General features: G+C 52.2%; 8 protein-coding genes and 1 non-coding gene across 9 annotated transcripts; 3 read left to right on the top strand and 6 right to left on the bottom strand.

The window, feature by feature from the left end:
- Nucleotides 1-176: 176 nt before the first annotated feature.
- STEHIDRAFT_128672 (uncharacterized protein) lies at nt 177-1,428 on the top strand (the record flags this gene model as incomplete). Its single annotated transcript, XM_007300835.1, has 7 exons — nt 177-201; nt 263-346; nt 406-547; nt 613-685; nt 810-883; nt 944-1,046; nt 1,099-1,428. 7 exons carry the CDS (start codon nt 177-179, stop codon nt 1,426-1,428), a joined length of 831 nt encoding a protein of 276 aa, XP_007300897.1.
- Nucleotides 1,429-4,977: 3,549 nt separating this feature from the next.
- Nucleotides 4,978-5,388, bottom strand: STEHIDRAFT_153613 (uncharacterized protein; the record flags this gene model as incomplete). The annotated part of the gene is made up of 3 exons (XM_007300836.1): nt 4,978-5,064; nt 5,126-5,242; nt 5,296-5,388. 3 exons carry the CDS (start codon nt 5,386-5,388, stop codon nt 4,978-4,980), a joined length of 297 nt encoding a protein of 98 aa, XP_007300898.1.
- A 343-nt stretch (nt 5,389-5,731) lies between these two features.
- On the top strand, nt 5,732-6,981 carry STEHIDRAFT_153614 (uncharacterized protein; the record flags this gene model as incomplete). Its single annotated transcript, XM_007300837.1, has 3 exons — nt 5,732-6,220; nt 6,271-6,690; nt 6,742-6,981. The coding sequence occupies 3 exons, from the start codon at nt 5,732-5,734 to the stop codon at nt 6,979-6,981; spliced, it is 1,149 nt and encodes a 382-aa protein (XP_007300899.1).
- Nucleotides 6,982-7,043: 62 nt separating this feature from the next.
- On the top strand, nt 7,044-7,612 carry STEHIDRAFT_153615 (uncharacterized protein; the record flags this gene model as incomplete). Its single annotated transcript, XM_007300838.1, has 2 exons — nt 7,044-7,264; nt 7,354-7,612. The coding sequence occupies 2 exons, from the start codon at nt 7,044-7,046 to the stop codon at nt 7,610-7,612; spliced, it is 480 nt and encodes a 159-aa protein (XP_007300900.1).
- A 4,570-nt stretch (nt 7,613-12,182) lies between these two features.
- On the bottom strand, nt 12,183-13,591 carry STEHIDRAFT_128673 (uncharacterized protein; the record flags this gene model as incomplete). The annotated part of the gene is made up of 4 exons (XM_007300839.1): nt 12,183-12,688; nt 12,746-12,836; nt 12,896-13,097; nt 13,155-13,591. 4 exons carry the CDS (start codon nt 13,589-13,591, stop codon nt 12,183-12,185), a joined length of 1,236 nt encoding a protein of 411 aa, XP_007300901.1.
- Nucleotides 13,592-15,229: 1,638 nt separating this feature from the next.
- STEHIDRAFT_t99 lies at nt 15,230-15,332 on the bottom strand. The gene has a single exon. It is a non-coding gene; the product is annotated as a tRNA-Pro (tRNA).
- Nucleotides 15,333-16,608: 1,276 nt separating this feature from the next.
- On the bottom strand, nt 16,609-18,526 carry STEHIDRAFT_92249 (cellulase CEL6B; the record flags this gene model as incomplete). The annotated part of the gene is made up of 9 exons (XM_007300840.1): nt 16,609-16,698; nt 16,781-17,032; nt 17,123-17,287; nt 17,349-17,384; nt 17,445-17,614; nt 17,688-17,778; nt 17,836-18,211; nt 18,279-18,369; nt 18,454-18,526. The coding sequence occupies 9 exons, from the start codon at nt 18,524-18,526 to the stop codon at nt 16,609-16,611; spliced, it is 1,344 nt and encodes a 447-aa protein (XP_007300902.1).
- Nucleotides 18,527-18,776: 250 nt separating this feature from the next.
- On the bottom strand, nt 18,777-22,570 carry STEHIDRAFT_145014 (adaptin ear-binding coat-associated protein 1 NECAP-1). Its single transcript, XM_007300841.1, has 13 exons — nt 22,398-22,570; nt 22,216-22,320; nt 22,050-22,157; nt 21,757-21,977; nt 21,573-21,649; nt 21,041-21,511; nt 20,837-20,983; nt 20,764-20,769; nt 20,546-20,695; nt 20,464-20,488; nt 19,801-20,377; nt 19,492-19,723; nt 18,777-19,431 (listed from the first exon to the last, which is right to left on the bottom strand). Exons 6-11 carry the CDS (start codon nt 21,090-21,092, stop codon nt 20,083-20,085), a joined length of 675 nt encoding a protein of 224 aa, XP_007300903.1. The 5' UTR covers nt 21,093-21,511; nt 21,573-21,649; nt 21,757-21,977; nt 22,050-22,157; nt 22,216-22,320; nt 22,398-22,570; the 3' UTR covers nt 18,777-19,431; nt 19,492-19,723; nt 19,801-20,082.
- Nucleotides 22,571-22,887: 317 nt separating this feature from the next.
- On the bottom strand, nt 22,888-24,839 carry STEHIDRAFT_50505 (HAD subfamily IIID h; the record flags this gene model as incomplete). Its single annotated transcript, XM_007300328.1, has 10 exons — nt 22,888-22,956; nt 23,072-23,233; nt 23,365-23,398; nt 23,476-23,581; nt 23,711-23,814; nt 23,895-24,009; nt 24,100-24,291; nt 24,414-24,483; nt 24,574-24,683; nt 24,767-24,839. Coding segments are annotated over 10 exons (1,035 nt in total), but the record flags the coding sequence as incomplete, so codon positions are not given.
- Nucleotides 24,840-25,107: the final 268 nt, after the last annotated feature.

The following is a 25,107-nucleotide window of genomic DNA, read 5'->3' on the forward strand; positions in this document are numbered from 1 at the left end:
AATAGAACAAAAGAGGGAAAATATTTGTTGATTGGGTAAGGGGTCCGTGCGGTGGCGGGAGTTGAACGACACCGATCGGAGTCTGAATCTGCCGGGTTGTTGCTTCCCACACTGTGACGGTTCGATCAAACTTTTCGTCCTTACCTCCATCTCCCCTCCCCACCCCACCAGCATCCATGTCTCGCCGTTTGTACTTAGGAAGTGCGTATGAAAGCGTTATTCCTGTTTTGAGATAGATCTGACAGTGGTGATTACGATGCAGGATTGCCCACTGATGCTAGGACGGACGACGTGTCCAAGTTTTTCGAAGGTTACGGGAAGATCGTTGACTGCAGAGTGATGACTGGTGCGTGTTTCCGCATATACTGCTCACAGTTGGTTCATAATATATATTGCAATTGCTAGGCTTCGGTTTCGTTGAGTTTGAGAGCTCCAGAGACGCCGAGGATGCGTTGAACCACTTCAATGGCAAGCCCTTCATGGGTACCAACCTCGTCGTCGAGTTCGCGAAGGAGTCCCGCCCTCGCCGCGACCCGTACGATGATAGGTACGGGTGCGTCTCAGCCTTACGACAGGTCTTCGTATTATAACAGCTGCTAATCTGACTAGCAGGGCTCCTCGTGCGAGAAGACCTCCCGGTATCCGCATCATTGTCTCCGGCATTTCCAGGGATACTAGTTGGCAGGTACGCGATCTATTTCTCACACTCTAATAGCACCATCCCTTCGTATAACCAAATATGGATATATCGACCTTCTCCTTCCTTTCTCGGTCTACTCCAATTCTGACGTTTATTTTACTTCCTTCAGGATCTCAAAGACTTCGGTCGCGAAGCTGGTAGCGTCTCCTTCGCTGATATCGAGCGTGACGTTCCAGGCCAGGGGTGAGTCGTACTTGTTCACCAATATGGTGTCGATGACTTCATCTCATCCGTAATCTGCAGTGTCCTAGAATATCTTGCCCGAGAAGATGCTGAGCGTGCCGTCAAGGATCTCGACGGCAAGGATCTTCGTGGCCAGCCCGTCCGTGTCGCCCTCTCTGAGGATGTACGTTTTTTTGATCTTCTCTCTACTGTCCGTTTGCTCATAGTCACTTTAGAGGGGCGCCGACAGCTATTCTCGCCGTGATGACCGTTATGAGCGACGTGACCGCTACGAACGTCCTTCCTACCGCGACGAAAGGCCTTCTTACCGTGGAAGGAGCCGGTCCCCTCCCCCACGCCGCCACTACGACGATGACCGTCGTGCTCGGTCCCCGCCACCTCGTCGGGATTATGATGACAAGAGGTCTGCTGCCATAATTGATGACCGCCGACCCGCTGACGTCCCTGATCGCGACCGCGACCATGACAGGCCCAGGAGGGACGACAGGCGCGACGACCGCTATGAGGACCGTCGTGGTGGCGGCGGAGACGGAGGCTGGCGCTAAAGCGCGGGACGGCGAGGCGTAACTGAAAAGGACTTGGTTCGCGGGAACGCCACCGTTATGCCCCAACGTTCCCACACAGTACAGATGGACCGGACTGACAATGGTTTCCATCCTACGGTTTTCCTACATTCCCCTCCAATCCGGACCGCGGTCGATTGTCGAATTTCTTGCTTGCTTTCACCAAACGTGTTTCCATCATGTGCCCTATGCTGTCACTTTTATTCTGCCTCTTGCCCCATTCCTCCATCCAATCCTCCGTTTATGTGGCGTGCGACCGGTCATCCTTCTTCGTTGGTCCATGTCGGGAAGCCCTGCCGCGGTGGCGGATCGCGAATATGGTTGGTTGTGTGGGCATCGTTCGTGTTTTCGGGAAAGGATCCTCCCTCTGTACAAGTTAATGGCCCCTCTCCAGTGTCCTGCGCTGTTTATTGGTATCCCTAGTCCAACGTTCCCACAGGAGTCGTTTGTCGGAATTTGGCCGGATCGGTCGATGGTGTACGTGCCCTAGGAAGGAAAAAACGGCCTCGGTCCGAGTCTGCCCACGAAATTCATCTAATCGTCCCCAGGTAGGTGCTAGGCGAATACAGGAAAGGACAATGGCGATAGGATCCTCGCAAGCGCCATTCGCCCTCGTGAGTGGGCGAGTTGGAACTGGACAGCCCATTGAAAGCAAACGTTCTCACCGTTCAGCGTCCGCGATGCCCTTGGTTGTACTCGTCGAAGCATTGGGAACAACGTAACCGTGGGACGCGGCTGTACTGGCCTACCCGGGTATGGTCAAGGGACAAATGTCGCTCTTGCAGGGATAGGAACCATCAAAATGCGTGCACGCGCGGACGGGAACTTATCGCAGCAGCCGTCTATTCGCTGTGGGTGAAGGTGGGTCCCTAGTCATGCTGCCGGGTTACGCTGTCCTTCGGTCTAGGGTTGCCTTCTTGGTTGGCCACTACGCGTGGCATCTGTTTCTGTGGCGGCTTGCGTGGTGGCCTTGCGATTCTACGGCGAACGGTTGGATCAGCGAAGCTCTTCGACATCATAGAAGCATTCCCAACGATGGTGGTTCTCCGATGAGCAGCTCTGCAGTGCGTTCGCGTCTTTTTTGCGTATGCTTTTCATTTGGTTCCACTCGTGGTGTCTGTGTAGTCTGTATGTATCATCGCTGTCAGTGGAATAAAATATTTTTGACTAGCTTTTACTGTCTGTTGGACGATACTGAGGTGCTCAACGAAAAGTACGCTGTCATGACATGTCTTTCTGTCGTACTGATAACGGGTATTGAGCCTTGTCCTGCCTGTCTTCACTGCACACACTGACTATCTCGGCTTGTTCTAGTTATTGACAGCCTTGACTTGGATCAGACTTGGCTCCTTGTTTGTCTCTTTGGTCATGCTGAGGTTAGAGCGATGAACCAAGTGGTACCAACCACATCCCTATGTGTCGGTCATATCGTCAATGTGCAGGCAATCCTTGACATGCTCCTCATCTTCCAGACCGGCAGCCTTGCCACACCTTATACATTATGCAGAGTTTAGAGACAAGGGTTCTGCATGTATCTCTCTTGCCGTCTACTACACCGCTTTGTAAACTAACCATACTCACCTCCAGTACCTCAAACTCAAGGACATCAAGATTCTTCACATAGGGTCAATGTGCTTTCAAGTGAACTTTCATATCATCAAGGCAAGTGTACTCCCAGTTTGCCCCTTGATTGCTCTACTAACCCGCATACTATAGGTACAGTCTAAAGGTCCTAAAGATGGAGAAGAGTCCTTCATTCTTGAGACGAAGAGCCACAACCTCTGTTCTCGTCCTCATATGGTTCTTGTGGGCCCGAGGTGCTTTCAGAAACATTGTTTGTCCTTTCCTCATCTTGTTTCAACCTCCATGCTCATGACTGTACAAAGTCAACTGGGTATGTCTATAAAAGCAAGGCCACTGAACTCAAGACCACCTATGTGAGATCAACCTGGTGTGAGTCCCTACGGACACTCATATTGTCTTGTCTGTACTTCATCATGTCTATATTGATTCTTCCAGGCTACTCCCAGTCGTCACACTTACTTACCGACGAGCCTGCTTTGAGGGTGAAAGTACATCACACTATCCAACACCTATCTAAGCTCTCTGTCAGAGCCAGATGTGGGGGTACTTTGTAGGATTGGTGGAAAACTACTTTGACGACTGCCTGTTGGATGAGAATGAAGCATTCAGCCACAGATATACTGCTCAGGGTGACAAAAGCTTAGCAAAATGGGCCCAACCGGGTTCGAACCGGGGATCCGATTCCGTTGGACCGGTTCGAACCCGGGTGTCCCCTTTTGGTGCCTCCTTCGAGCAATTCACGCGCCCTCCTGTCTCGCACCTGCCGCCTACACCCCCGTTCCAGAAAAAGATCCTGTGAAGTCTTGACACTGAATCTTCTCTGGAGAGCCACGGTCAACATCCACGAAGGGCAAAAGACTCAACGATACTTCAGCATCTCTCTGAGCAAACCTGTCGACGCGCGTCATCGATGATGGTGGCCCCACTGGCACATCAAAGATGGGGTTTCCTTATAAGCCCCCAGCCACAGTTCGAAGCGAACAGCAAGGTGCGTTCTTTCCTTTCTCTTTCCCCCTCTCCTTCTCACTTGTGCAACTTGACGATCTGGCACTGGTGCGTGTGCCCATCGTCTATTAACAGTCTTCGCTCAACAGGATCAGTAGTGCCAGCAGCCGGTATGTGGAGGAGTCTGCTGTTCAGGTGCGCTCACGGGCCCGGCGGCCAGCTGCAGAGTCCCACCTGTCTTGTCAGGTCCCGATGATAAATTGTGTCTTGTCGCTAAGTTCGTGCACCTGTATTCCCTCAACCTCTCTTCTTGTGAAGTAATTTCTCGGTATTCGACATCTCTGTTCATCCTCATGTATAAGTACATACAATATACATGTTTTTGTCTACCAACTGCAGTGATTGAGAGTCTCGTACCGAAAGGAAGAAAGAAAGCAAAAGTGAAAGTAAAACCAAAAGAAAAGAAAAAACCAAAAAAGGCCTAATCAGCGAGACTTGATTGACCCTTTTGCGCACATTCCATGAACCTCATCGAAGTCTTCTGCGCATCTCCCTAGAGACTACTCTTCAAAAAGACCTGGTTGATTTGAGAAGTCACGCTCAAGGAAGACTTCATTGGCACTTCGTGGAGCTTACCCGAAGGATGTCCGGAGACACCCGCGTTGATGTTTAGGAAAGCTTCGCGCGGGTTGGTGGTGTACTGCAACGAACGGCCCTCTTCACTGCGCAACTCGCGGCCGACGCCGCCACGATGTGGCCCAGACACCGTCATCGTGCCACTCGCGGTGCGGACAGGAGTGTCTCCGTCTCACGTAGGTGGTCCCATGTACAGCTCAAACCCCTATCATCTTTCTCTAAACTGTCATGGTCATCCCTGTTCCTTGTTGCCATACATGTATTTATCCACTCTTTGTGCCCAAAATATATGTATATGTACATCTACCAGTTGCAAAGCTAAGACTGGCATGGAGAAGGCCGTTCAGGTGAAGCGGCACGTCAGGCTCAGAGCTCTCGACCCCGCTCGTACGGCGATTCGAATACCCTGCCATGCATCTGGTGTCCGAGGATGCTCGCTGGAAGACGGTGACGCTTGGGATGTAAAGTCAGATGGCCGAGCAAATGCAGAATCGGAGCCGATAAGAACACTCACCCCGACATCTCTCCTTAAAGCACCAAGGCCCCGCCGAGCGGCATTTGCACCCGCCGGAGTGACAGTCTCTTGGTGATGGAGGATGAAACTGTACCGGTAATAGATAACGGCTTCGTTCTGCGATTCGAGTGAGCATGGACGGCCTGCGGACCGAGGAGGTCGAAACGTACCGAGTCTGCTGCAATGTTGACAATTGCTTCTATACGGACTTGAATGTGGGCATCAAAGGGACGATTGAGAATTATTGCAGATGATGAGGACATGACAGTGTGGACGAACTACGCACCATGTTTATCGGGACATTTTATACTACTGGCCAGGAATGGCCTCGAGCTTAAAATCGCTGCTCAGATCACCACGTGGTCGTGTGGCAAGTCCACATATGGAAGAAAAGAAGCATAGATCCTGTTGATGCACCAAGCAGAGTTAGCAGTGCTAGTGAGCACGAAACAGAGTTCTTGAGAACATAAGCCGTAGAGATTCTAGAGAACAAGCTCATGCGTGAGCTGCACAATGATTAGTAATCAGGAAAGCCGGTCCGTTCCGCCCAGCGCACCGCCTCCATCTGCGAGGCCATGAATTTGCACACGCCACTGCAGCTTGAGCATGGACGACGAGTGGCGCATCGCCGACGAAGGAGACTACGAGCCTCCTGTCCTCCTCGACTTTGTCGACATCTCGAACGACGATGAAGCTTCAGAGCTTGCTGGCGCTCTCCACGACTACCTCATCAACCGCCGTTCCCAGCCCGGCAGTTCGTGGGATGCTCTCCGGAAAACCGTCTTTGACACGGCAGAAGTCGTCCGTCGGATCGACACGACACCGTCACGAACGACGTCCACGGTATCACCAACGATGCCCACACCATCTCGAAAGCGCACGCCTGCAGAGAAAACGGCGCAGGCGGTGTCAACTCGCCTTCCGAGCATCCTCGCCGCTCTCGATTCACAACCACACCCGGTCTCAGTCGACGAGCTCTGCGCATACCTTCTCCGAGGCGCTCCTTCCCGTGGCCAGCACGCCGTTCACGAAGATGCAGCCCTCCTGCGTGCGCATAAGGGCTATAGTTGTCGGGCTGGAGATCTGACGCAATGGGTGAGTGCCGCTATCGGCAGTTATACGCATATACCCAGTACTCTCCTCAGCAAACGGCGCTTCGCCCTCAAGGCATCGCACCCACGCTCGCACAGTTTTGCGAGGACTCCCTCGACCTCCTTCATCATTCCATCGAAGATCGCCTCTCCCAACGTCTCGCCAACCTCACTGCAGACCCAACGCTCAGCCGGTGGCTTCAGACCGTCCTCGTCAAGATCGAGTGTCTGTATTTCCAGCGCGACTACTCCAACCACACTCATGGCCACGGCTCCAAGCGCTGGCTTTCTGGCTGGAGGGAGAAGGAGTTCACGGAATGGCTCAAGCATCAACCTCGCTGGCCCGACATTCTCGCTATCCCTGAAGACGATCGCCCATCGTCCGAACTCTACAAATCACATCGCAAGACCTTCGACAGGGAGCTCGAGAGCCTCAAACGTTCTCGCTCCCGGCTCGCTGATCTCTACGAAAAGGTCAGTGTCCGTCTCTCGTGTTTGTTCCGCATTTAACAGTAGTATAAACAGTTTGGCCCCGCCATCGTTCTCGACCCATTCTTCACTCTTGACGACTGCTACGCGTTTCGCTCGGACTACTTTCAGCCTGTATATGCCGAGCTTCATGCGCCTGACACCGCACGTGCACGCCTTGTTGCGAATGTACAGGCCACAACCGAGACTCTATGTGCGCTTGCGAGCTTTGTCGGCGGACCCTCTGTTGCTCACTACCTCGATGTATTTCTCGCTCGTTTCGTGTTTGCAGTTTGAGAACCTCGGTGTATGCGCGCGCTCAAAATAGAATACATGCGGATCCCTGAACCTCGTCTGGAATGGCTCGAGGTTCGAGATCTCTCACGGTTTTGCCTCCGTTGGCGCATAAGGACCTCGCCCTCGCCTCTTCCCTTGTCCTCATCTCTTGCTCTCGTACCACCACCACCATCATCATCTGCACCATGTCTCAGCCCATTGTCACCCTCGCTGTTTCTCCCCCGTCTACTCCAAATGCTCGCAAACGAGCTCGTCTTGCTGACGGTGACGCTCCTGCCAAAAGGTTTGGGTGGCCCCAACAGATCACACCATTGCTTCCTTCTTCGTGTCATTGATGTTTACTGACCGTCTTCCTTCCTCACTCGGCGACAGCGTTACCCTTTCTCACCAGTCCCTCCAACTTCTCGCCGAGAACGCCCAAAAGCTCCTCATGATACAATATCGAGCCGACATCGTTCGACAGCGCATCAAGCTGCAACTCGCACAGGCTGAAGCCTCCCGCGCTAAAGACGAAGCTCGCAAGGCTGAAGAAGAGACCAGCATGCACAAATACGAACTCGAGCGCACTCAGCTGGAGGTTAAGAAGCTAGAGTTGGAGCTCAAAGTGCATCAGCTCAAGGCGAAGAAGTGATCCACCGCTTTCTTCTCTGTCATGTCTGTACGGGTCCTATTCGCCCCCTTGTAATTCACTGGGTTTCGGACGCATATAAGCATGGGCTTTGTGATCGCTCGAAACGGCATGCCTCCCCGTTTGGACGACGAACCGGGCCCTCCGCCTCCTCGGCCGCCTCCTCCCTCTCATGCGTTCTTTAACGCCGTTCAAGCTGCCACCTCCGTCACCGGCATTGCAAACACCGCCCTCCGTCACAATCCTACCAGCTCCGGCGTACAATGTGGCACGCATCAAGCTTCCTCTCACACTGACAAATATTCTTGGATGTCGGGTGCTTCGATCGCCGCTACCACCGCGGAGCATGCGGCCAACGTTGCTCTTTCCGCCGGACCCAGCTCAACTGCTACCGCTCCCGCCGATGATGACCGTAATCCTGATCGCATCTCTTCCTTCCGACAAGCCGCACCTCTTCCCAAATTTGACGAGCGCGCCGTAGAGAGAACTAAACAGAAGCTTCTTGCTAACATCGGCCGGTTCGCGGGCCATGGCGAAACCGGGATCGATTTGTATTTTCAGCAGGTCCACGAAGAAGCCCTCTTGCCAAAGGACCGCGAAAACCCCTCGACGAAAAAGGGGCGCAGAGCTTTACTCGTCAACTGGAACTCCTACGCTCTCCGGTTTTGCAAAAAGGTCTCTGTCGCCGATCACTGGTCGACAAAATTTGTCCGTGAATTTGCGAGGACATTTCTGCGGCTACGGGTGCGCATCTCTTTCTCTTTCCTTGCCTTTCGCTCGCTCAACCAGTCCATCGCCAGGTTCAATGGACGAAAGGCCGTGATGGAGCGCCACACGTCAGAGCGACCACCGTCGGCAGCTGGTTAACCGCCCTTCTCCACTGCATACTAAAGTATTGTCGTGATCGCGAGACTAACGAGGCGACCGGCATGAAACTCCTCGTCCTAGAGGACTTTTTCCATACCCTCAACAACGAAGTGAACCAGCGTAAGCCTCTCTTCTCGCCGTGTCTCGCTACACATCCTGACTGGTTCATAGTCGTTGACGATTTCGGCTTGGAGCGGACCCGGATGCCCGTCCTTTTCTTCGGCCATGCCGAAGTCAGACTGATGAACCAGGTGGCGCTCACCACGTCCCTCCGGAACGGTCGCATCGCCAAGTTGCAGTCGATGCTCGGCATGCTCCTCATTTTCCAGACCGGCCTGCGGACCAGTAGCCTCGCCGCACCCTACGCGGAGTTTAGAGACAAGGGCCGTGTACGTATATCTATCGTTACACCGGCTCGCCAACTGACCTGATCTCCAGTACCTCAAACTTAAGCATATCAAGATTCTTCGGATAGGGTCGATGCGCTTCCAAGCGCGATTCCATATCACCGAATGGAAGGTAGCTTATATTCCCCGCTCTTGCTCCCATCTCACCCCGCTGACTCGGACCCGCATATAGGCACAGTCCGAAGGTCCTAAAGGCAAAGAAGAGAATTTCGTTCTCGAGACCGTCACGAAGAGCCACAACCTCTCCTTCGACGTCGTTCTCGTCCTCATAGCATTCTTGTGGGCTCGAGGCGCTTTTGGAGACATCGTCTGTCATCTCCTCATTCACTCCCAATTTCCGCAAAGTTGCTCACAGCCGTACACAGTCAATTGCAGACATTTACAAAAGCAAGGCTACCGACCTCAAGATCATCGAGACCATGCGTGATCAACCTTTGTAAGAGTCCCCACACCCACCCATTTTATCCGCTACTTAATCGTGTCCATTGCAGATTCCTCAAGGCCACTTACGGCGGTCACGAACTTACCGACGAGCCTACCTTGGGCATAAAGATATCCGAGGCGATCCGAGCCCTATCTGTGAGTGCTGGACTCCCCTCGGGAGGAGCTGCCACCTTGCGCAGAGATTTTGCAAACTTTGTACGTCGCCAAGTTTTCTTTTTTTTTTTTGCTGTATATTTAGGCTCACCGAGTATAGCTGGGTATCCTTCTTGGCAAAGCGATCGCCGCCCAGGCAATCGGCCATCAAGACCAATCCACTGGCGTCTACAGCACCCACTATTCGAGGAACCTGGCCAACATTCCTCTCAGCGCCATACGGACCTTCGAGCTCGAAATAGAGGACCCACTCGCCAAGGTATCACTACTCCTTCCATCCTCTGTTGGTGTTTGATCCTGAATCACGCCCCCATCTAGACAACCTTCGCCATGCACGAGCTGATGAGGGTTGCCGTCACCGCCCTACTCTTCAAGGACATCGACGTGGAGAAGGCAGCCCAAGCAGAGGATACAGACGAAGAGAAGCCCAGGCCAGCCGTCAAGAACACGAAGGCGACGAAGAAGAATCTTGACAAAGACGATCGCGAGAGCATCGAGGTTTGCACCGCCTACCCCCTTCTTCCTTTTTCCGAACTGACAGCGGCCTTTTGAAGAATCATCCGGACATGAAGGCCATCCAGAGGCAAATTCAACACGAATGGTCGACCTTCATCGCCTGCTTTGAACCATCACCGACCAAGTACGCCATGACGAAAGGCAACATCACCACCATCTTCAAGAAGTCGGAAAAGTTCCGCGTCGTGAACACTGAGCAGGCCAACAAGGTGACGTACCGGTCTATGGTTATTATTGAATTACCATTTTCTGATGTCTCGTTCGTCGACAGCAAAGGGCGATCTTTGATGGTCTTTTTGACAGAATTACCAGGAAGCGGCGGGCGTTGACCAAGACTGCAAACCGCGCAAAGCAACACGATCGGTCTTCGCGCATGGTCGAAGGTCTCGGTGAAGAGGATACCTACGAACGCCGTCAAGAGATGATGGCACGCGCCGATGCCCCCTCATCCATCATCGCCGAGACCTCCAAGGCGGGCGCCAGTGCGTTCCCTCTCCCTAAGCCTGCTGCTGCTCCGACTGCACAGCCCACTGAACCTGCTTTCTCCGGTGCGTTTCTCTTTCTTTTTCTCCACACCGTCATTCATCATCCCATCTGCCTTGGGCCATGCGCAGGGCCCAGCGACGCTCTTCCAGAGTCGGAAATTCGGCTGTATCCCATGACCCCTTCCACACTCAACCCTGACGACTGGATTAGCTGGTCCGACAGTGTTCCAGCCGCCGAATATGCCGAGGAGGAACCAGAAGATGAGATTGAGACCACCGCTACCAGCGCCACATTATGGAACAGCCTCAATCCACTCTTTCGTACAAAATACACTCGCCCAGTCCAGCCCAGTACCTCTTCTGCACCTAAACCGGCTTCGGACAGTAATAAGAAGGATCCTGTCAGCGATAGCGACTGGCTGGTCGATGACGAAGCTCCAGGGACTCGCTTCGCTGAAGCTGGGTATGATGCTGGCGAGACCGAGATGCTCAACGTCCCCATAGACCAACTCGCGTTTTACTACCTTTGCGGTCTTGTCCAGCCCATCATCGAGGAGCGGGAGCGCAAACGGGATCTCAAGGCTGCAGTGACAGTTTGTCTTTTTGTTCTTGCTCATCGACAAATCTCCCTCACGCTCCCTTTTTCTCAGGACGACGGTAGCACTTTGGTCTGCCCCAAAGATGGCTGCCCTTTTACTGTCTCAACTCGAAGCCGTAGTAATTTCGAGCGCCACCTTGCGTAAGTTTCTGTTTGCTTCATCCCACATACTTTGTTGACGCAAAGCCCCCCATAATCCAGCATCGGGCATTCCCGGTGGCGACAGTTCACCGCTAGCCTCCTCGTCCAAAAACGCGCAAATAAACGCCAGCGCAGTGTTTTCCGCTGCCCTGTTGACCGAACGTACGCCCTTTCGCCACCCTTAGTTTCACCGCGGATCCATAGTAATCATTCGCTCTCTCCTACAGTGTATTCCACGACAAGGATGAGATCATCGCCCACTGTCTGTCCAAGGAGTGCGCGAGCCACATCGCCCATAACGACATGCACGACGAGTATCTTGTTGCTCGTGAACGATGGCCCGCGTACGCTCAAGGAAAGGGGTTCCGAAACTTTGTTGACCCCTCAGAACTCGAAGACGAGGCCGCCGCCGCCGACCAACCTGAGATTATGGAGACGCTCACGACTGATCCGCCACTCGAGGTACATTCTGCCTCTGTATCTTTATGTGAGCCTCACTAATGCTAATTCCCATTGACCAGTTCGACGATCCCAACTCCGTTCGAGCAGTGGCTCAGCAGCTCAGACATCTAGGTATGGACGCCGTCGAAGAGCAAGCTCAAAACGTTCGTCTCCTCGCCTTCCCTTTTTGCGTGACATTCACTGATGAGACCCCCCAGCGCTCGATTGTGTTTCCTTCAATGTCCGACCGCGCATTCCTCCTTGATCGGTACGATGCGGTCGCCGAGGCTGACTTGGCTGCTTTGATGAGCATGGACATGGGTGAGGTTGAGCGAAATTTCGAGGCCATCACAGCGGAAGATTCAGACGGTGAAGAAGGGGCGGAGGACTCAGAGATGGCCACCGAAACCTAATGTATTCACTCTCTTGTAACATTCTCTTGTCCTTGTCACTAAGCAGTGTGGCCCGTACCAGAAAATCAAAGGCTATATGTGATTCTATTAGAGGCGAATAAAATTACATCAAAGCTCAGACTCGTGAGGAGAAAGTGAAAGCCCCTCTGCTATATGACGGGGCATGCTGGCCAAATACTCCTTCTTCTCGGCTGCAGAGAGGCTGGAGATTGGACGACCGTCTAAATCGACCCATTGAAAAACCGGCCCACCCGTCCATGCCACAAATGACTCCCGGACGCCTTTACCACGTAAGATGGTATTATAGTGGGGGTACATCGCCGACGGGACGAACATCGGGATTCCAGCTCCGATCTCAAACTCGCAATCTAGTTCTTCTACGACAAGACGGCACGAAGTTCGATAGTTGAAAAGATTGAAGGGGATGATGAGGCACCAGCCAAACAGTAGATTCAAAAGGTCCTTGTGCCAACGGCTAACGACCGTCCCGAGGTTGAAAGAAAAGCTCGCCCACGGATAAAAGCACGCTCGGGTGCCCGGTCGCTTCTTCTGAACGTAGTCGATCGCGGCGCAGTAACGCTGGTATAGTCGAGGGGCGGTTGCTTTGAAGATGCCTAGGAGAGCATGGGTGAGTAAGGTGCCCTGGAAAATTTACAAGAGACAAGACTTACGTGCCACAATGGCCTGTACAGGCTCGAGGATCTCGAGGATTTCTTCAGCTAGCTGCTGATGCTTTCGGTAATAGGCGGACATGATTGGATCCTGTGCGATGCGAAGAGGTTAGACACTCGAACTGTGAAAGAATAAGACACTGTACGAACCGATTGAGACCCGCGATGAAGGGAGAAGAAGTAGGCCGCAAAGTCGCCACGCGTACCATTCGTGAAGGTGGGCTTTATGTTCCGGAGCATATCGGCGACGCGCATAAGGGTTTCGTTGATGGAGGTCCACACCGGCCCTTTGGGAGACCAAGCCCTGTATAAAACAAGGCGTCCGTCGGCGTCGTACACCCTGGCAGCCTCCCTACAAGCGAAGAGGAAAGGTCAGGCGTCTATAGACAGGATATAAAGAATCACGCACCCTTCACCCATCGGGATACGTACGTTGGCAGCCTTGACCGCCGGCCGCTTGGGCGCACGATAGCCGACATACGCGTTCGTCTTTAAGTTATCCGCCGCCGAAACCTCGACATCAACTATATCTGCCTCCATGAGGCGCGAGAGCCCGTAGACGTACATACGACGGGCGGAGCGGTACTTCCTACTGTTTTCCAGGTCCATGGGATACGGGAATATGCGGCTTGTCTCTCGGGCCGTTCTCTCAGGCCCAGTAGAGTGCTCTGACGGTGGTGTAGAGCTTGACAGTGCGTGCAAAGCATCACTGATCTCTGCGCGCATATCACGGGCGTCGAAAACCTGAGGATCGCTGCCATCGTCGGGCTCGTCGCCGGGCCAGCCCACAGAGTCGAGGACATCGACAGCCCGAATCTTCGCTTGGCGTCGTGTCTCCGGCGGCATCTGGGATTAAGCCAAGTCAGTGATACTACGCCACTTTCGCAGTCAAGGCAAAAGCTGTAGATTGGGAGCCACCTAAAAATCAAGGGGAGCCACTTCAGCACGCGTCAGCCGGAGAACAGGCGCCATTGGACATCGCCAAAGCCACCACGAACATTCCTCAGATAGCCAGATCGTCTCGACCATAGTTTCTCATTTTTGGAATGCCGTTGTTCCCCACTGACGGGCACCATGGCTCACCACTCGACAATGAAGACGGCGGCTCATACAATCAACGATCGACATGAAAAGGGAAAACGCACGTTGTAAGACGGGATGCTTCAGGCCTGAGCGTTGGAGAATGCTGCCTTTCTACTGACCCTCAAAACCCGGTGTGCTGCGAATCTATTTCGGAAAAGGGACTATGACAGTCGTTAGCGTATGTCAAACACGGATGAGGCATTGAGTGGATGGGTGTGATGTCCGTGGCCACGAAAGACGCGTCTTTCCACAAGCTAAGACAAGACGACTCACAGATTGGTGATTGAACAATATATTGGGAGAGACAAGTTGGAAGATGGATGACGAAGAGAAGCTGTGATGGAAGAAAACAAGGTGTGAGTGGTTGCGGAAGATAACAAAATGTCAGGCAGATAGAAATGCCCCAGCGCGTGCGCGTCACGTCGCATGCACACGAGTGGCAGTAGCAAGGCAGTGTATTACTGCAGGAGACATGGAAGGTAAAAGTATGCAGAGTCACTCACCGTGGAAAGGGGAGATTGGGGCTGTCCCAGTTTTGTCGCAATAGCCCAGTATTTATAGGTGCCCCAGAGAACCACGGAGACGGGCAACCTTATTTTTTGGGATGGGGCGGTGAGGTGTCATCGCCGTGCCATTTGATTGGTCCGAAATTTACTAAATGTCGAAGAATATCGGATTTAGCGTTACGGAATCGCAAGTAAGGAAACGGCTGCATTACCGTTGTCTATCCAGCAATCCCAACGTGTTGCAGGGCCAGGGCCTGCATAACAGCAAGTGGTGAAGACTCGAGTCGCTAACATCACAAGTGAGTGCAAAGATGAGAGGTGGGCAGACGAGCGCAAAGTCGAATGTAAACGCATCGCGGGACGGCCATCAGACAATCACGTAACGTGCATATGTTGCCATGCGATCGGACAGCGTTGAAAGTCAAATGGGCGCGTTTGGGCTTTCTTCACCGAGGGGCGTTATTCATGGGCAAGAGAAGAGAGGTGATTGAAGACGGACAGACGCGCTTCGTATTGAACAAGAGATGCAGGAAACCGGACGCAAGTATACTCTCACCGAGAGTATTTTTAGAAGCACTTACAACTCGAACGGGTGGGCCGGATCCTAGTATTATTAAGCGCTAAGCTTGCGACGGGTTGCTATGCTCGACGAGCATAATCAGCCTAAATCTACAGCCAAAGACAACGTCAAGCAGAGTTTCAACCAAGTTTCAACTTCTAGAGAGTGAGCTGGAATCAAGCAGTAGCAGAGTAAGAGCTGCCGCGATACTGCGCTGGTGTGAGCGACTGTGAGCGACAGGAGAGAGCGACGGATCGCTAAGTCGGACCGCGCGCGTTGTCGAACAGTCTTAGTCACCGAGAAAAAGGGGGGTGTCTTCCGCAAAAAGTCATCCATGGGCCCAACCCAGGTTCGAACTGGGGATCCCTTGCATTTAAATTATCCGGTTCGAACCCGGTGTACACCCAAAGCAAGTATCTTACCACTAGACCATTGGGCCTTATTACCCAGATTAAAAGCTCATATATGATGTGGTAGATCAAGGTCCTGGACAGCTGGGCTTTCTCAGCCATTCATTATATTTTCTTCCTTATTTCTACAAAATAAATGATGCACATGAGTAACTAGACATGTTCTCAGTACTCTGAAATTTATTTGTTAACTATCGTCGACTTCCTCGTGCTCAGTGAATATTCTCCGAGAGCGACTCTTGAAAGTGGCGCGTCAAGAACGCACGGCAATTGCCGAGATCGGTACCAAAACGCGCCACACCCGCCTTGTCGGGTGACCGGTTTCGCACCCAAGCACCCTGAACGACAGGGTAAAAACTTGGTAAAAACGGGTACCCAGAACATGAGCACGCTGTACACGCTTCTATATACAGCATATGTGGATTGATCTGTGACGGTCAACATTCATTCGGTCGCGGGGCAAAAGTGCCAGCACTGGTACTTAGTACAAACACCTTCGCAATCGCTTTTCGAAAGATATATATATCCACGAGTACTTACGCGAATTGGGTCCTAGGTCACGCCCCTATCGAGACAGATGATCCTGAGTCCTTGAGACGCGACACCACATCCTGTAAAACTGCCCCGTGTACCGCCGCAAGCGTAGAGCTGGAATGGTATCCTTCATTGCATCATCACGACGTCCCCTTTCGCTACTGAAGGACTTCTTGACGAACAATCCTCTTTCTTTTACCTTCAATTCATCTAATCTACATACTCCGAACGTTCCACGGCCCCCAGATTGATCAAACGATCTACAGCGTTTGCATCACTCGTGCCTTCGTTGAATAGACGTGCTCCGACACTCCTTCCTCACTCTTTTCATAGAGATCTACAGTATTTACCAACTTTACATACTTAGTTAGTTGACTAGTAGCGTACACACCCAGCGCCCCTGACTCGCGTCGGCGCTATACAAATACAATCGATTTTTTTAAAAAAAAAGGGGAGTACGCAAATTGTTTTCACAGACCTCAAAAGATGTGCATTAACAACAGGCTCCGTTGCGGATCCCAACATGAAACTGAAGTTCCAGTACTCTTTACTATAACCAACTTCACCCTGTAGGACACAGGGGACGGAATCACCCTAAAATGAAGGACCACAAAAGACCATGACATTTTCTACGATAGACAATACACGCATACACGGCCCAATACATAACAGCCCAGAAATGGACCCTTTTAATGCCGAAGCACCAAGACACGCAGGAGTAAAATCATACAGAAGTAGAACTGGCTCTAACTAACGCGCGACTTCTCTGACTTACAACGCGGGGTTCGCAGCGCTGACCAACGTCTCGAAGTACGTCTGGAACCAGGTACCGGCCTCCGGAGCAGGGATGGTAGCATCGGACTATTAGAATCAATACGACCATCAGTCAGTATTGGGAGACATTGGAATAACGGAGAGGAGTAAGGAAGGAAGCCAGACGCACGAGAGAGCAGTGAGGGTCATAACGTGGCGAAGAGCTGTTGCTCGTTCCGTCACATTCTCCTCCAGGCTTGACCCAGACGATGGCATCAATCAAAGAGTCGCCAGTGTCCGTAGTGGGCTGAGTACCGAACCCGGCACCCTTGACGTTGCACCAGTCACCCCAGGCGGCACGGATGTTCTGCACACCGGCACGGCCTTGGTCGACGATGAACTGGGCGGGGAAGCCAGCGGAGTGGATGACGGGGGCAAGGGCCTAAAGTCGTAGAAGTGAATAACGTTAGTTGGATGTTCGAGGTGAATGAGGTGAGGGTCGAGGATGTATATGGGGTACGAAAGAACTTACGTTGATGTAGAGGCTCTCGTCGTAGTTAGGGTTGCCCTGGGTAATGGGATCGGGAGAGGCGGCGACGAGGGCATTGTAGTTGGCAACGTTGGTGGCGAGACCCCTAACGAAGGGGGATGATCCAGCGTTTTGGTAAACTTGGGTGAAGAGGGTGGCGGCGGGCGACTAAGAAACATGATCAAGATTATCAGTATTCGTTTCCCTGATAGCAGCGAGCAAGACGTACGAGGTTAGCGGGCCACCCGAGCCATCCAGCATGTCCCTGTGAGCGATGAAAGTATTCAGCATCGATAGCGCTGCTGAAGAGACGCAGATTACTTACGGCATCGAGGTACATGTAAACATTGACGGTGGCGAGCTGCTCGATAGCGTAGTTCACGCAGGCGAGGTAAGTCGTCTGAGCGTTAGCACACTTCTCGACGGACAAGTTGGTGACCAAGTTCGCAAGGGAGTCGGGCTCAATGACCGCAACGACACGGACATCGGGGTACTCTGTAGCAAGACACGATCGGGTAAATATATCAGCACAGAGGCCTCGGGGTGGATAAGGTGTATGTGAACTCACGCTTGATCTGGGCGACGAGCTGGTCAATGTAGTCCTTGTAGTTGGCTTCACCGTTGTCGGCGATGGAGAACTCTCCGTTCGAAGCGGAAGCCTGTGCCATAACAGTCCTTGAGAGGTGCACTCAATCATGAGTAATTATACAACTCACAGCACAGTCACGGTCCGGAAGATCGTAAACCACAATCGGGACAATCTGCTTCGATCCTGAAGACGTCTGCAACGCCGTAGCATTGGCGAGGTATGTCCCCAAAGTCGGCACCTTCGCGACCTGGTCGAACCAAGTGAACGTTGGGATGTTCGCCACAGAAGCTGCCTTGCCCGCCAAAGTAGAGTCTGTGATGTTGGCGGCAGCAGCGGCGACCTCAGCAGCATAGTACGGCGAAGCGAAGATCTCGTAGCCCTCGAAGGGGTTGCCGGCAGCAGCGGTGGAAGTCGAGGAGGGAGCGGAGGAGGTGCCGGAGGCAGTGGATGTCGGGACGGAGACGGTGGATGCAGGAGCCGTGGTCGACGAGGCAGCGCCGGGGCTAAGCGTGGCCAGGTCCGTCAGTGAATACGATCGGAATTTTACTATGATAGAAATCATAGACGTACAGGCACTGGGAGTAGTAGTCGTTCGAGTACGTGCAAACGGAGCCGGCAGCGCAAGCCGTCGCCCCACTCCATCCCTGACCTCCGCACTGACCTGGTCGACGATGCAGCACCGGGGAGAGAGGTTCACCTCAGTATAAGGAAAAAGGGACAAGAAACAGGTGTGACCAAGGCGTACCGTATATAGGAGCCTGTGCGGCGACAGACGACGCAAGCGTCACGAAAGCCAAGAGAGACGCGAACTTGAACATCTTTGATTTGGGGAGAGGGGTTGAATAACAAAGCCTGTGGCGACGATGGGGACCAAGAGGAGCAGCAGACCTGAGGATATTAACCTCGCTCAGGCGTTCTTATATATCCACGAGAGCGCAAAAATAAAAGAAGCACGCTGATAGCGGTCATACTCTTGGGTCGTAGGATCTGCAACAGCGGAGAGAATAACCGGATATATCCCGAATAAAAGCAAGGCGGATAGACGTCGGTAGCACGCGTCGACTGCCTGCAACGGTCAAGAGATGAAGATCACGAGGCATAGAGATTATTCCGGCTGCCAAAGGTCAAGAAGCATTGGAAGCCTGAAAGAGGAACGAAAGCCCATAGCGGTGATTGATGGTCCACATCACGAAAACGGATATAATTCGGCAGACGTATTCGGCAGGAGGTCGAAGCCTTTTTACGTCGGGCAGAACGCGATGATGGTGAGCTTCCGAGGTCAAGAATTGTCTATACACAGTCATGAGACCGAAACGCGCACGGAATCACGCCGTACAGATAGCCTCCGAGCATACGTTCTAAGTGACAAGCACGCTTGACGGTTGTAACCTTGGTATTTCTTGAGCTTCCTCGCTCATGCGGAGAGAAGTCGCTACCTCGACGGAACAGCGGCGGGTCTAGGTTTTGGATGGATCCCGTGCGAGGTGGAGGAGAAACACCCCGTAACAACGGCGGAGGCTTTGAAGGGACGGAGAATGCCTAGACTGCAAAAAAAAGCTCCAAACTTCGTGACAAATGAGAACATGGGGAACTGAGAGCACATATTAGCCCTTCGCCGATACCGGACTTGAGACTTCCGATATACGGGCTTCGTACTTGTTGTGCCCTCCCTCCGAGCACAAGAAAGAAACAACAAACATTCAAGGACACAAAACCTGTTGGACTTTGTGGTCGTCAAACATCATTTCCCAAGCTATAACAACAAAGTGGCGGTAGCACTTACAAATATGGGTAGCCACACCGAACTCCTCCCAGTGGAGCCGAGTTACGCCCATCCACAGAGGATGTTATGATGACCTCGGGGCAAGAAACACCACAAAAGCGGATGTCACTCATCGAGTTTGAGCGTGCAACATGTGGTCCAGCTGTTCATCATGAACAGGTACAGGAAAGAGGCCTACTGTTCAGGCGGATCAACACTAAGGTTCTCTGTTGTTCGTTTTAGAAAGCGGGATCTGATAAATTCAACCAAAGGATCAGAACATGATGCCCAGTCAAAGTTTATGAGAACGGCGAACGTGGAGGAACTTACCAGGAGGGATGGTTCGAGTGGTGAAAGATGTGGCGAAAACGCGAGCTGGCAGTGCAGCGAGTATAGGCCATACTCAATCAAGTGCAAGAAGAGCAAATGATACGCAGTGCTCAGATGAATCCTAAACATGTTATACATTCCCATTTCCGCAGGTCTCGACAGTCAGTCCGACGAATAGAGGTTCTCAATACCTACTCATAACTCATCAATCCATCCTTTGACACCCAATCACAGCACCGCACATAAGATTCCAGAAAGTAGTCAACGAGTCAGGCAATAAAATCAACGCCTCCTCGGTGCGCTAGGAGGTGGTGGCAACAGCGGGAAGGCACCACCGCTTGAGCCGCCTTTCGCGCCTACGCCTCCCGCTGTCGATGTGCCGCCCAAAAGATCGGTCGTGCCACCGAGTAGACCAGATGTCGACAGAGAATCGGTCTTCTTCTCACGCCCGGGGATGGAGATGGAGAATGTCTGGCCTTCTTTGAGGGAGTAGTCTTTCTTGGGGCCGGTTGGGACGTGAGGTGATGGTTTGTCGGTTTCAGTAGGGGAGGGTGGGTTGAGACGGGCCTTGTAGCGTCTATCATCGATGGAGTAGGGATTGGGAGGGGAGTGATCAGGTTAGTAATGACAATAAGTGAGGTGGATCTGGAACAGGAGGTGTACTTCGTGTAATCTTGTAGGGCCACATCTGTTCAGATCAAGGTTAGCCTTTCCCCTTGTACATCTACGGGACGATGTGACGCACTGAAGTCAAAGCTATCCGTGCGCTCCGCAAATCCCATTCCAATGTAGGCCTTCTTGCCGCTGTCTTCTACGCGGACAACGAAGTAACGCGAGGAATCGAGGACGGCCTCCACGGAGGGCTTTGTGGGATCATATGCAGCCTTGGCAAACACTACGCATCAGAACCTCGGTTCAGCGGGGACGAGATGTGTACAAATGGAGGAGAAACAGTTCCCTCACATTCGCCTGAACAGATCATCGCCACAATCAGTAAAGCATCGACACATTCAACTGTGTTGTCGACTTTGCGCACCGGTAGAAGCATCCTCAAACAAGATATTGGCTGGATCTGTGCCCTTCTCTACGATGCGCATGCGCCCCTTCCAGAGAGGCTCTGCCAAATTTCCCCAGTCATTCGCGCGGTGCCCTTCGTTCTTCGACAACGGTGGAATCCTGTAAACTGCACGAGACCATGCGTTAGGGCGAGACGTGACACATAGTGATGGTGACACTAGACCTGATATCTCCCTGGCAATATACAAGATAGACTCGATCTCTTCGTTATCCATCTTCTAGATAGTCCTAGATGCGAGCCCACAGATGAAGATGATGGGGATGAAGGACTCTTGGACGCCGCCGCAACGGGCAACCAGCGCCACAGCTCGAACCGTGATCTGCTTTGCGCGCCTATATCAACGCATTATCCGCAACCACCATGAACGGTCCACCGACACCCCCTCTTGCTCCAGGCGAATTGCCTTCAGATCCCATTCCAGCGCCACCGATTTCCACTACATCCACTACTGAGCCAGCTGCTGAACCCACCAGCAGCGCACCGCCTGCCGAATCTCTTCCATCTCCCCAGGCCACTTCGAGTGTCCAAGGAAACAATACATCCTACTATATTGCATTTGCTCGGATATCCACTCTTGCTGCTAGCGGACACTTCGGGCCTTTGGTTGAAACTTGCGAACGTGCTGAACTTGAGGTCTCTTCATCATCTGCTGTTTTGTTGTGTGTGGCATACTGACCGTGTACGCGTTGCCCAGGAGGTGCACGAGAGCCACCCGACTCATCTACTTGTAACGGTGCCACTCGTCCTAGGATATCTCATCCTTGATGATCTGTACGTCTCTTTTCTACTCTTTGACTGGACCATAGCTCTCACGGAATATATCGTTTATGATGTCTTGGTCCTCATGCCAATCTCTGACTTACGCCACGCGTCGACAGACCCCCAGCTCAACAAGCCCTCATTCGCCTCCCTCGAGACCTCACCCATCGTCCTATTCTGCAAGCCCTCTTCAACCTTCTCGCCTCGACCTGGGAACGCAAACATGACAGAGTCTTCCCACGCGCCGAAAATGTGTTGGCCGAAGCGCGGAAAGATGGTTTATTGGGAGCGGACGAGGTCTCATTAGGTGTCGTGGCGGGATTGGTCACCGCATTCCTTGGTATGTGCTTCGTGGCCATATAATGTCAGCAGGGGACTGACATTGTCTGATATGATGGGATGCACTTTGTAGAGGCGTTCAGGACACGAACGTTCGCTTTGATATCGAGAGCGTACACTTCCATTCCCATAGCCCTCGCCCAAACCTACCTCGGTCTTCCACAAGGCCAGCTTCTATCCGGTAAGTGCTTTCCTTTTTATATTGTTATACTATACTGATGCGTCTTCCTCCTTCATAGCGGCTCAAACCAACGGATGGACATACAACGCCTCTACTCAGATCCTCACGCCTGCTCCCCCTTCTGCTCGCGCGCAACGGCCACGGGTGAATGGCTTCATCTCTGGTGTGTACCCCTTCGTCCACAAAACGAAACTACATACGTGTGGCATGCTCATTCCTGGTCGTTGTTCCCTTTAATAGCCCCATCGAGTCTCTCCGCCCTTGATCTTGTCACGAATAGTGTCGCGCGGCTGGAAGCTTAGATGCTATGAACAGCAAGCTTGTGTCTCGAAAAGCACCAGTCAAATGTCGCATCTTGTACCATACTTACCTGTATCTCTCTTACATAAAACATAATGCAACGCAAATGTACACCTCATGTCGACACATTGTACAGGCAGTTGCCCCGGGCTACCAAACAAGCTCCCTCATGATTTCTGGAAACAGCCCGGTGACTTCAACGATGCTTATTGCGTAGAATGCGTGGGGAAAGTAATGATACACAACGATAATGGATAATAGACAGTAGACAATGATGGACAGCGAGTTGACGATACGATCCAGAACGGGATTTGACGATGATGTTGACGAGAAAAAGTCATGAATTGGAGCGTGAAGGACGGAAGCCAAGGTCCGATCTAAGTTGACGGTCGATCGATACTACCCTAGAACTTCAGTCGTATGAGACGGGTCATGCACCATTCGGCGCTAGTGTACCCTCAGATGACGGAGGCAGCGCTCGGACGACTTTCTTCCAGTCCTAAAACCAAGAAGAACGCCTGGGTGTCAGCATGCTCTCAGATCATCTGCACGGTCGGAGACGAAAGAGAAATATGCAGAGGGACGAAGAGGACAAGATTCAGATGCCACCGCACCTTGTGGTTGAAGCTCCCAAAGTCGTCTGTCGAGTTGGCGATGTGGACCATATACCTCGCGAGCTTGCTCAGCTCGCGGTCAGCCTGTGCGGCAGGGGTGTGTGCTTCTTTGAAGGCTGAGATCTTGAGGCCTTGTTTGGGATTAAGAGCGAAATTCCTTCCCTATGTGGATGAGTGTCGGTCAGTCAATTGGCTCGCGAGTCGGGGTCATGATATGGGGACCGATTTCTGAAAAACGATGGGGTAGACGAGAAGGGGGAGAGAGCTGGACAGTGAGTAGTAGGCACACGTACGAGATCGTCGATGTGGATTGTGTTTTTTGCGTTGCTAAGATGCGTAATGTCGACCAGTTGTAGAGTCAGACACTGCTTGGGCGTTCGATATGAAAGTGTAAATAGACATACAACTCCTTGAAGTGATTCCAGATAATCTGCAGCGGTTTAACAGAATGTCTATACGTCTCGCCTTCCCGTTGCGAGAAGACTGTGAACATAGAGGTTTTGTCCAGCACTGTTGAATGCCAGCCGAGACTAAAGGTTAGCAAGGTGAACTCTAGAGAAAGCACACAATGTCTATACCAAAGGAGATCTGGACGTGGACGTGGACATGGACATGGACATGAGATCATGAAGGTATAACTGCAGAAAAAGGTGGCAGCAAAGCAGACCTTGTAAGGCTGATTAGACCCGAGCATTCCAAGTTCAACCAGCTTCGTTTCCAGCCATATCCAGCTCGTCTGAGACCTGCGATATTGCGACAAGAGAAACGAGCATGAGTCGACCTGGGAATGAGGTAAAAAAAAAACGAAGCGCAGTATGCTAACCATATACAGATGTCGTAGTAAGGATAGACAGCGCTCAAGAATTCGTGCAGCCCGGGACGCGCACACTCTGCTGGGGGAAGGGCACCACTCGTGAGCGGTTTTGTGTCGAGGATTGCTGCATACAGCGATATCATATAACATGGCACGGGAGACACGTCAGCAAATATTCTTCGAGGGAGTAGATCAAAGCCGGAATGAACTTCACTATAGTCGATATCGAGCACAAGAAGCCTCTTGCCTTCCCTCGGGGGATTGATGATATTCAACTTGAGTTTCTTCGTATATTCTTTGACCTTGCGGATATTGCGTAGGTCGTTCTGGTAGGCTACGGCCGCGGCAGGATCGGCTGTGAAGTCGACATCGAGGTCGTTCAGGACATCGGGGAGAAATTCGACCTCTGGAAAATACATAAACGGTTTGTAAGTCATCCAAGCGTCCTCGATTTGCGTTATGTTTTTCCAAGAAAAAAAAAAGAGAGGAACCGTGGCAGAGGCAGCAAGAGACATGGGACAAACGTACGAGAAGGGTCCTTGATCTCGGCTCCCTCAGGTGTGCCGATGAGGGTAAATTTACTGGACGCTCCCAGTTTCTTCCCCGAAACGGACAAAAGATTGCCTCTTCATGATAAAGGTACCATTTCAGAGAGGAATGATGGAAGGATTAGATGCAGTGAAGCGACGTACATGCATTCTTCCTCGGGTGGCAACTTGCCCTTCACCAAACCCACGATCTTCTGTCGTTCTGGAGGAACATTCGTCAAGCTGTACAGTGCCGCCTTCAAGTCAAACACTCTATGTCATGCGATGGATCCAGTAGCATGTATATCAGTTAGAATAGCCGGGAGTTTGCAATGAGCAAACCAGGTAGAACACACCGATCTGACTCCGCGATATCGAGAGTGAACTGCTTCCCTGACCATGAGAACTTAAAGGAGATCCATCTCTCTTCGGTGCTGGGAGGTTCCTGAGCCTACGCAATGAATCATGAATGAGTTTACAGAGTCCCCTAGCAATGTGGCGCACCAGAGTAGTTGACACTATAGTGGCTTTCGTTCCATCTGGGAGTGATGATTGCTTGCCGGTCGAAGCGGAAGCAACATCCATGTCTGTGTCTTGCTTCAGTTTCTTCGCAGCACGTTCCATTTCTATATCCATCACCGTAGTAGTTATGGCACAGTCGATGGGGATACTCGCTCCGTAAACCGAAGAGAGCA

This window comes from Stereum hirsutum (assembly GCF_000264905.1).
Source record: "Stereum hirsutum FP-91666 SS1 unplaced genomic scaffold STEHIscaffold_3, whole genome shotgun sequence".
NCBI lineage: Eukaryota > Fungi > Basidiomycota > Agaricomycetes > Russulales > Stereaceae > Stereum > Stereum hirsutum.

What these genes read in the sequence shown, in the direction of transcription:
- STEHIDRAFT_145014 (XM_007300841.1), bottom strand. Translation starts at nt 21,092, where the DNA reads ATGGATAACGAAGAGATCGAGTCTATCTTGTATATTGCCAGGGAGATA. An exon ending in TATTGCCAGGGAGATATCAG is followed by an intron (nt 20,984 to 21,040) that starts GTCTAGTGTCAC and finishes GGTCTCGTGCAG; the next exon opens with TTTACAGGATTCCACCGTTG. An exon ending in GCCCTACAAGATTACACGAA is followed by an intron (nt 20,378 to 20,463) that starts GTACACCTCCTG and finishes CATCGATGATAG; the next exon opens with ACGCTACAAGGCCCGTCTCA.